Source organism: Dinoponera quadriceps, unplaced genomic scaffold, assembly GCF_001313825.1.
Source record: "Dinoponera quadriceps isolate SergipeBrazil2010 unplaced genomic scaffold, ASM131382v1 scaffold96, whole genome shotgun sequence".
Classification (NCBI taxonomy): domain Eukaryota; kingdom Metazoa; phylum Arthropoda; class Insecta; order Hymenoptera; family Formicidae; genus Dinoponera; species Dinoponera quadriceps.
Genome location: NW_014554269.1, coordinates 261,153 through 271,675, shown reverse-complemented (window position 1 = coordinate 271,675; position 10,523 = coordinate 261,153). Strand labels below are relative to the sequence as shown.

The 10,523-nt window shown below is 38.7% G+C and overlaps 1 protein-coding gene across 2 annotated transcripts in view; it reads left to right on the top strand.

The window, feature by feature from the left end:
- The first annotated feature begins 1,539 nt into the window (after nucleotides 1–1,539).
- LOC106752288 overlaps nucleotides 1,540–10,523 on the top strand; it is a 19,799-nt gene continuing 10,815 nt past the window's right edge. The window contains exons 1-4 of one of the 2 annotated variants that reach the window (XM_014633882.1): nucleotides 1,540–2,240; nucleotides 6,611–6,678; nucleotides 7,265–7,302; nucleotides 7,855–7,892. In XM_014633882.1, coding sequence (XP_014489368.1) covers nucleotides 2,201–2,240; nucleotides 6,611–6,678; nucleotides 7,265–7,302; nucleotides 7,855–7,892 — 184 coding nt within the window. In that variant the 5' untranslated portion in view covers nucleotides 1,540–2,200. The remainder of the gene's footprint in view (nucleotides 2,241–6,610; nucleotides 6,679–7,264; nucleotides 7,303–7,854; nucleotides 7,893–10,523) is intronic. The other variant, XM_014633872.1, reaches the window with a different exon arrangement.

Sequence of the window (10,523 nt, the reverse complement as noted above, 5' to 3'; positions counted from 1 at the left end):
TTCGGACCTCGCTTAAATTGTTCCAAACACTGCTTCGAAGTTAACAGCCGCATCCGCTTGTTGTCCACCGTGAGCAATCGCGGCACCCATCGGGCCGATAATTTTTTCATCGCCAACTTATCATGTAAAATATTAATTGCCGTTCCGGTCGACACGGCCTTTGCTACTTCGCGCACTTTCGTTCGTCGATCAGCGAGAATCATGTCATGGACTTTTTGAATGATTTCCTCGGTAACCACGTTTGCCGGGCGTCCTGGTCGCTCCTCATCAAAAACGGATGTACGCCCACGTTTAACCCTTTGGGGACGAGTGTCGGCATATAGCCGCCCATGCCGTTTTACCGTTTATGAAAAATTTTTCTTGTGTTAAATAGAGCCTTAGTTTTTATAACGTTCAACGTATTTATTTTCTTTACTGCGCACTCCAATACCTCTCGTCCTCAGCGACGCTCGCCCGTCGAGCGGCTCCGTCCCCAAAGGGTTAAATTCGTTGAACCAATATCTAACTGTGGTCATAGATGGCGAAGTGTTCGCATAAACAGCATCCAACTTTGCTTTTATCTCCTCGCATTTTTTCCCATCCAAAATCAAAAAGCGAATTACCGAACGATACTGCTCTTTTTCCATCTTAGCGAAAATCACGAAACACGTCTTATTCGAATGGCTGCCAAATCCAAACTAATCTATCAATCAGTCTGCAATTTGTTTTGCCGTCGTTTGATAGATGACAGCACACGATGATAACAATAACTTCCCTCAGGAACGCCCTCTGTCGTCTAACACGGGTACTTATTGAACCGCCTTCGTATATAACATGAATTTTAAATCACATTTTATATAGCGTAAAAATGATTTTTACGTTGTTATTATATAAAATTAACCCTCTTTCAAAAGTACAAGTAATGATACATATAAATATCTTACTTCATATTTTATGTTATATTTAAAATCGTCTTAAGTTCATCTTCAAATATTGTACGGTTCATTTCAATGGCTACGAAACATCTAAAGATGATAAATATAAGATCCGACTATGAATACCACCCTATAACTATTATAACATATCCGTTATATAATTTTTAATTTCCAAGTTATATAGCAAAAATTGAATTTATTGATTGTGCAGTTATGTATAAAAAAACAGTAAAATGACGAAACTGTAATATAACTATTATACTATATTTCTTATACTATATTTCTTATGTACCTTTTTATTTCTGTTATATCTTTTTATTTCTGTTATAAACAGCAACTGAATGTGTTAACTAAGCATATTACTTATTATATCCGTAACTATGTTATATATATATATAAGTAATATATTTAGGATTGTAAAACCTCGTGAGTTTCGGATATACATACAACAATGTTACACACTCCTGTAAAACTGTATTTTTCCGTATTTATTCTATGTGTAATAGCATATGAAAATATCGCGAGAAAGAATTCGAATTTGGCGCGGACATCTCGACAAATTGCAATGATAAACCGGCCAATCATAATCGAAAAGTGACGTGTGACACAGGAGACGTTCGGGACTGTGACTAGTCGCGGTTGGAGACTCAAGATAGGCTTGACCAATCAAGAAAAGGTTTAGGTTAAAAAGTGAAACATAGATATTTGATTTATTTTCTAATTTTCTATCGCAACATCAGACTGATGACGTGCCTAGCTTCGGCTGTGAGCGAGCGACACGTTTACGTTGCGTAGCATGACACGAGCGTACACGAGCGTGCATGTCGAACTTGTTCCCTACCTCGAGCCATTGCGCATGCGCTCGGGCAGTTTTCCCCTCCACACGATGGCCGCCGAGCGGCGACCAGCTGCGCGACTCACTTCAGAAGCTTCCGAACGGTGCAGCGTGACGGACGTGCATTCTTAGCATCGTGCTACGATTCGAGTGGTATCGTTTGCCGCGGTTTCTCGTTGAGAGCGATCTTTCGTCATCGTCGCCCCGTCGTGTAGTATCTCATGCATCGTTCAAGCACGCGGTTGTGCGCGCAGTGTCTCGAGATGTATCATCAGGTATTCATGTAGTATCGACTGTCGCCTTACGCACGTTTGCACACCATCTTCGCCGGAAGAGCATCATCGAGGATAGGCACGGAGACATCGCGGAGAGCTTGCGGAGCAGCGAGAGCAGAACAACGAGCAAGAGTACGATTCGGCCGAACCGGGAGTGGACGACGAAGCACGCAACGATGGATCAGAAACGCGTGTACCGACTCGTGCTGACTGGAGGTACGTGGAATGTTTGTTGTCGTTCGTATGCGCTTATCGCTCCCGCGCGGGGGATGGCGGATCGCTCACCTGTGTGCATAGTTCGCGAGGGTGAGGTGAACGGGACACCCCGACGACGGAGTCGCGCGACTTAGAGGTCGGTCACGCGGCTCGCGATGTATAATTTCCCAGAGTTGCGATTAGCTTCGATCGAATAGGGTTCGCGGAGCGTGCACGTCGGTGTCGCGCCTGCAGTGCCGTATTGTACAGGTGCGCCAGCCGGGCGCGCCGTAACCGCAGGTCCGTCTCCCATTTGATCAAACGTACTTGGCGATCCAAATTAGAGCGGATTGAACGAGATCCTCGGGAACTTGGTTAGGCGACTTTCATCCCTTCCGTTCTACGTCTTTCCTATTTCGCGAGTCGTCGCGCGTTATTGTAGTCACGCGGATATCGATCGATCCCACGCGGGGACACGCGCGAGCCTTTCCGCGGCCGCGGTTCTACCGGGTGATTCGGGAGAAAAACGGCCGGTGTTGCGTCAGAAAAAGGAACGTTAGGTGATAGAAAAGGAAAAAAAGCGCCGAGTCACCGGCTATTTCCGTTCGCCTATCGTGAGTACTAAATGGTCGTCGAGTCGTGTGATCAATTTCAGTTCGCGCGAACGAGGCGAATGAACGATTGTTGAGTGACATAGACGAGGAAATTCGACGCGCCAGTCTCTCGACGTAACGTTGAGAGAACATCGAGAAGCTTCCTGAGGATCGGACTCCCAAATTTAGCGGCAAACGTGGTCGCTTGATAGCTCGTTCAACATCCAAGACTGCGCGCAATCTTTCTAGCTTGTTCCGTTCCACGTGGATTACCGGTCGCCCACGTTGAACTTGCCGTTCAGTATTGGTATTTCGGCTCTAAGAGCCTCCATGGAAAATAGTTCGTAACGAATCACGTTATGTCGAGTTTTTTCTCTTAGGTATGGCCAGTCACAAAAAATTATAACGCTTTCTTTTCGACGAGTTTCCTCGACGCATCTCATATCCAATAGGAAAATGTATCTCCTGAGAATGACTTAACAGCAAATTTTATCGAACACGGGATGCATTATGAAACTGTAAACTTGTACAAAAATGTGATACAACCGTTTTGCGACTGACCATACGTTTTCCTGCTGAATACGAGACACGTTGCGGAACTCATCGAAAAGAAAGTGTTGCAACTTTTCTATGAGTAACCATACCTAAGAGTAAGTAAGAAGGTCAACGCAGAAAGAAAATCTTAACGTAATAAGTTACGGACGTTTTTGTGCGAAGACCTTTGAAGTCGAAATATCTCGTCAAAAAGAAAATGTTGCAACCTTTTTGTGACTAACCATATATCCTGAGAATTACCAAAAAATAAACCTTCTTATTGGACATGGGACGCATTCCGAAACTTATGAAAAAATGTTCTGCAACCTTTTTGGGACTGATTATATGGGATAAGTTTATGACTACGTTTATGAGTTACGTAATGTAGCGCGTTATGGACGGTTTCTAAAGCCCTAAAACGAAGAGAACATAATCATAAACTACTCGTATTAAATATTATGGGACATATGTATCACGTTATTTAACAAATATATATCATAAATAACATGCATGTTATTGAACAAATACAACATGATGAAAATTGGCCTATCATGAAACCTCCTGGACAAAATATTGTAATTCATCTATAAATACGTGGTGCATTTAAAGACTACATAAACACTACACAACGGTCAATTTTTGTATATAATTTCAATTAGTTCGTGTTGTGTCTGACTTGCAATTGTCAACAATTCTTTTGATTTCTCTGACACATTGTAATAAGCCGTCCCTAATCATTTATCGACTGAAGAGGCGCTTAGAAATCGGGAGTCGAAGAACGTGTCGCGTTGCGTAGATAACATGAACAATATCAATGGACGTTTATCAAACTGTCTTACGTTCTATTCATTTATTGTCCTTCGTGACGTAGCACGATGCGACGTATCAGTGACAAATGACACCATGTAACGCAACAGGAATTTTCGAGGAAATCGAAACTAATCGACCGAAATAATTTTCCTAAGCTATTTAATTAGCATATTTTCTTTTTTCTCTACTGTACGTCGAAAAGTCTCATTTGGACGTATTGTTCTATATTTTTATCTCATTTCTACATATATTTAATACATGAACCAAAAATATAAGAGAAGAATCTAGGTAACACATTTATTATAATCGAAATGTTATCCACAATCGATTTTCCCAAAAAATTTTCCGGCACTTCAGTCATTTCCGAGGCGACGACTTCTCTTTCGTATTACTTAACATGGCTCTTTTATAAATTCCTCGAAAAAGATTGAATCTCCCAGTTCGTTCCAGAAATTTCACGTATCCCGCAAAAAGTTTGAGCTTAACGTCAGCATTATTCAGTAATTGGTCTCATGTGCTGTAACTTCGCTATCACTGCGATAAATCCGGCGGAACGAACTATTAACACATTAAGGGCGGGAGTCGTAGTAACTACGATTTGGCTCGACTGCCGCTTAAAGGCGGGAGTCGTAGTAACTACGATTTGGCTCGACTGCCGCTTAAAGACGGGAGTCGTAGTAACTACGATTTAGCTCGACTGTACCTTAAAGTTTTTATGATCACACAAAATATCGCCCGCTCTAGGCCGAAAAACGAGGCGGGCGGCCGCCGCGCTACCTAGCATATTTTCGTCGAGATCGCCCGCCGTTAATGTGTTAAGAGACCAATTTATTCGCGATTGATCGTGCTGACGTTTTCGATCGACCGAGTCGGGAGAAAAGACAATGCACGTAGTTCCAGTAATAACGCTTAATAACACTAATAATACTGTTCTCGCAGTGACGGAGTGAAATATTCAGAGGCCTCTTTCCTATTCTTCCTGATAGTTCCTGAGTTCTCTGGATCCTCTGTCTAATTAAAATCTATGCATCTGTCTCATTTGATAAAGTGACCCTGCAATTATTCATTCGTTCCTTTGGGGCGTCGTGCGATTTTTCCATTATTCCATCGTTTATTATCTCATAGAAAAAGTTAACTTTCGGGTTCTCTTAAGAGCAACAAAGCGATCCTACAAGCAACCAATATGTCCCTTTGGAATGTTATATTATTTCTCTATCGTTCTACCGTTTATTATTTCATCGGAAAAATTCCTTTTGAGCCCCTTTACGAGTCCCAGGGTCTCAAATGGGCCTAATGACTGATGCCGTCACTGCATTCTCGAGCGTGATGCATCGCGCCGAGTGGTTAATAGCCGTGTCGACGCGCATCAATTACATTCAATTTGGCTTTTATTGGCATCTGCCTTTTAGTGTACCTTCATATCGTCGATTTTTTCTTTTTTAAATTGCCGTATATTATAAAATGTAGCGGTCCAATACGATATGAGGTTACTGTAAACCCGTTTTCGTATTACCGTGAACAATATGAATCTGTATTTGTATATTTATTGTGAGACACAAATGCAAACTAAAATATTCTTATTGATCTGTAGTCGGAACGAATATTTGTTTCATGTCTTTTTATCTCTATTTCTTTCTAGTTCAAAATAAAATCCACTTCTTATGATATACTTCGTAACATATATATTGTGGTTGATTGTTATCCTTGTAATCAAATCAATCGTGCGTCGATATTATTTAGACCGATCGAATCTTGCTTTAAGGGGAAAGAATCCCGATATGATATTGTTACTTAATTCAAAGAATCCGACGTATTTGACGCATGGCACGTTAACATTCGTAGCAATCAAATATTTTAAATACAAGTTTACGCCATATATTCCCTTTAATGTCTATTTGATGTTTACGCAATATATTCCCTTTAATGTCTATTTGATGTTTTTTTTTTTCAAAGGTTTTTATATTTTTTCTGTACGTATATTTTTTTTTTAATATTTACTTAATGCCTTTTAATGTATCTTAATATTCTGTAATGGGAAAAATCGTTTTAGCTCATAAACAATCATCCGTTCGTTCCTTTGGGACGTCGTACGATTTTTTCACTATTCCATCGTTTATTATTTCATAGGGAAAGTTATCTTTTCGGGTTCTCTTAAGACCGACCAAGCGATCCTACAAGCAACCAGTGTGTCCCTTTGGAATGTTATATTGCTTCTTTATCGTTCTAGCGCTTACTATTTCATCGGGAAAATACCTTTTAGATCTCTTTACGAGTCCCTGGATCTCAAATGGGCCTAACAACTGATGCTGTGAATAAACATTTCAGAGATTTGTTGACTCGTCTCATTAAATCATATGTTTAAAAATCTTTCTGTTTATATTCTTATGTTTTTTCCTTATATTTTCACTCATGTTTGTTCTTATATAAATGTAACATTTGCATTTATGCTTACAGGACCATGCGGTGGCAAAACTACCAGCCAGGCCAGGTTATGCACCTTCTTTGAGAACATGGGCTGGAAGGTAGGCAATCTTTTGAGTTTTGACTTAATTAAATTTTCGCGAGAGAGAAAGAACGTGTCGAGTCGTCGCGAATTTTTTCATCGAGCGATTTGTTTTCCGCTCCAAACGTACGACACTCGCGGCGTTCCGTCTTATATCGCTATTCAATGGTCATGTGATCGACGTATTGTTGTACTTTATCGTATCATATAATGTAACTATTATGTCATAATAGTCCCCCGAAACGACAAGCTCTAGACACGAATTCTGGAGGTGGTATTTTTAATCTTCGCGATCTGCTCGCGCCCAGCCGCCGCTTGAAGCGAACTCGCGAATCTTGCAGTGTGAACGGCTATCGTAACGAAAACCGTTATCTTCCGATGTTTTTCATTAATTTATTTTTTTAATAATTACGCCAATCTCAAGCGCTTGATTAAAACGATTATGTCAGTACGCACATCGCGAGAAAAAGCCTGGTGCGTTTCTTCGGTTCTTTCCTGTTCCTTAATAAGGAAAAAGAGAGCGAACGATACACGAACTAGTTTCGGGGGGCTCTTATCGTTGTGAATTTGATAGAAGAACGGTGGTATTTCCCCTTCTTTTTCAGGTGTTCCGCGTCCCCGAGACTGCCACTGTGTTATTGAGGTAGGTATTACAAAAAAGAATTTCCCCCGCCGTTTGGCAACTTTGTCGGGTCTGTCGTCTTTCATAGATAATAGCATGAATATAAAAAAATTTAAATTTTTATGTATACACATATATACAGTCGTGCGGATAATGTATAGTCGCACATTATGTATATATTCGTACAAAGAAACAATAAAAGAAAGAGACGAATACTTTTTTGAGTAAATTTACACGAAGAACGAAAAGATTAGAACGTGCCACTTTCACTGGAACAAGTTCATGTTGCAGCCAAAGATGTAAAGATTATTCTTTACATCTTAACAGTTGTTCCGTAAAGATTGACGTTCAAAAGATTTCAACGCGCTCGACTGTTCTGCAGCGCTACATGCGTTAAGGGCATCGAAATGCATCGACACTAATAAGTATCGCCGTCGAGTCAGTCTCGATACTACCGATTAAAGTGAATTAATAAACGTTACGTTGCGCGCACGCGCGCGCACACACACACATTTGATAGTGTGTTTATTATACCAGTTGTCTCATCTGCCGTCTGCTTTTTTTCCATTTCAGCGGCGGCATCAAGTTCTCGGACCTGAACGCCGAGGAAGGTAAGTTTTCAGATTACACAATATACTTTTATTTTACTTACTTTCTTTACCAATTTCACTCTCCCGCTAACCCCTCGGCGAAATTTTGACTTTCTAACAGTACCTATTCTCGCGTCTATTTGAACTTAATCTCGTATATTACTGCAGCATATGATAACTTGTTCTAATTATATAGAATGTTCCAGGCATAAAAAGAATACCTAAATATCTCCTTTGTTTTTAATAATATGAAAAATGTTCAGAGGACATGTATAAATTTTGAATGATTTCGAAGGAGGAATACCTATGGTAGAGAATTTTTTTAATGGACTTTTTTCGATTTTTTTGGGATCCCTATATTTAAACTTCCAAGATATTTAGATGTTTCTATGCTGAGACACGCTGTATAGTATTTATATACCGAAAAAAATAGTGCTATAATCAAGTAAACGTAATTAATTGTTTTTCACCCTCTATAATCAAGTAATATTTTTATCAATTTAGATATATTTTAATTTTATATATATTTTTAATATATTTTAAATATATTTTAAGCTTTTAGTAAATACTTCGATGCAGTAATACCTTAATTTGTAAATGAAATACTGAATGTGAGTATAAAATGTTTCTAATTCGAGGGAATATTTGCTAGAATTATGTAATTTTTCCATTAAAGAAGTGGTCTTAAATTTCGATTTTTCAGTTTTAAATATTAATTTTATATCTAAAAATATATATTTTGGCATCTTTAATATTATTATAATATAATACTTGTAGCAATTGTGTTTTGACACATACAAATAAATATCTATTTATACGAAAGAAGTATCGTATTGCATATAATCAATTATATTTTAACTTCTAGTAAATATTTGCCAAGGAGTATTGCAGTAACCATTTTACTTGGATTAAATAAATATTACTTGAACGATAGCACTTCTTTTTTTCAGTATATTATGGAAATTGATGTAATCGCGGTGAGGTCGTATTTCGATGTTGCGGTCACCCGTAAACGATCTCTCTACGTTTGCGCTGTCGAAAATTGGCGCGTAGGACGAACCGGATCGTACCGGTTTCAATTTCTTCGATCGAAGAACAAGTTAATTCAACTGTAATCGGTATAATCAAGTANACCCCCCCCCCCCCCCCCCCCTGTATCTTTTTCTCTCTGTTTGAAGATAGTCAGATAGAAAAAAAAATGAAAATTCGAACTTGCATCGTAAAGACTGTCGCGCCAGAATCGAATGCAAGGTACGAACGAAGTAACGCGTCAATAGCGGGAAATACGACGTAAATCGGGCTTCAATAACAGATATAAATTGGCGTGGATGCGCGAATGACGAAAGGTCCCGGTGGTATACAATGTCTGTCGGGAAACCCGGCTCGTCTCCGTGCGAATCGTTACGCGCTACGTATACGCTCCCGTGCAGATTTACGTGCGATGGGTTTTATTTATCGTATCTCGAACGCGATCGCGATGTCATGTTTCGTTTGGAAGAGTGAAGGATCACGCAAGCTTGCCGCGCTCGGTGCAATAGCGCAATTGCGTAACGCCGAAAATTCTTGGCGTATGCACACGTTAGCGGCTTGGCCTTCCGCTGCGCGCGAGGTGTCGCGAAAGACTTTTCGCGACAGCTCAAAGCTCTCACCCGGTGCATTATAACATTTGATAACGAACATATGTATAAATAATATCTCGGCGAACTATTCGAGTGAATCGATAAACGTCGCATCTGGCTGGATATTTACCGAGAAAAAAAGAAGATAAATACTATATCGAAAAAGCCGCGTTAAATTCCCCGAAAGAGCGTCGAGTCCGATCGCGTACGAGTCATAAGATTGATTTTAGCCGTTGTCCTTTGTCCGAAGATGGTTAAACTTTGAACGTGGCTTCGAGTTATATGCCAATACAAGAACATCGTTTAGGATAATCTGCGTTTGCAATACTTTCGAGATTTGCGCTGCAATTCTAAGCAAATTTATGAATAAATCGTAAAATCGTAGTTTATGAAAAAATTGGAAAAACATGATTATAATTAAAAAAAAAAGACATTTTTCAGTCGCTGGAAAGAAAACAAATTTTTTCCGCGAAAAATTAGTTTTTAAATATTATTACATTGTTAAGCTATTTTTTTAAACGTTATTTTAAGCCAAATTTTAATTTTTTTAGTGGAAAAGCATTGGGAGCAAAACATCGAAAGGTGTATACTTTTCGAGATGTTTTATACTTTATCCTGTTTCAGTAAAATCGCTTAGAAAATTTATATATTTTCGACGATTTTATCCCAATATTTTTATACGTACAACAATCAAAGGAATCAATTTATGTTAAAAAAGACTATATGATTTTATTTAAAAAATTAAACTTGACCCCGAAATAACGTTTAAAAAAATATTTCAATAATGTAATAATATTACTATTTTATGTTTCTCACGATCTTACAACTTTTGTCTGAAACTTTTTTCGAATAATACATTTCTTTCGAAACATTAGCCTAATATTTTTTTCCTATTAATACGTATTTAAAAAAATTATGTTCACTAGTAAAATTATAATATTATATATTTGTCCACGATGTATTCATTTGTTCTTTGAAAGTATTATATATTATTACTTAATATGTAACATATTAATTTCATTTAACTTTAGTT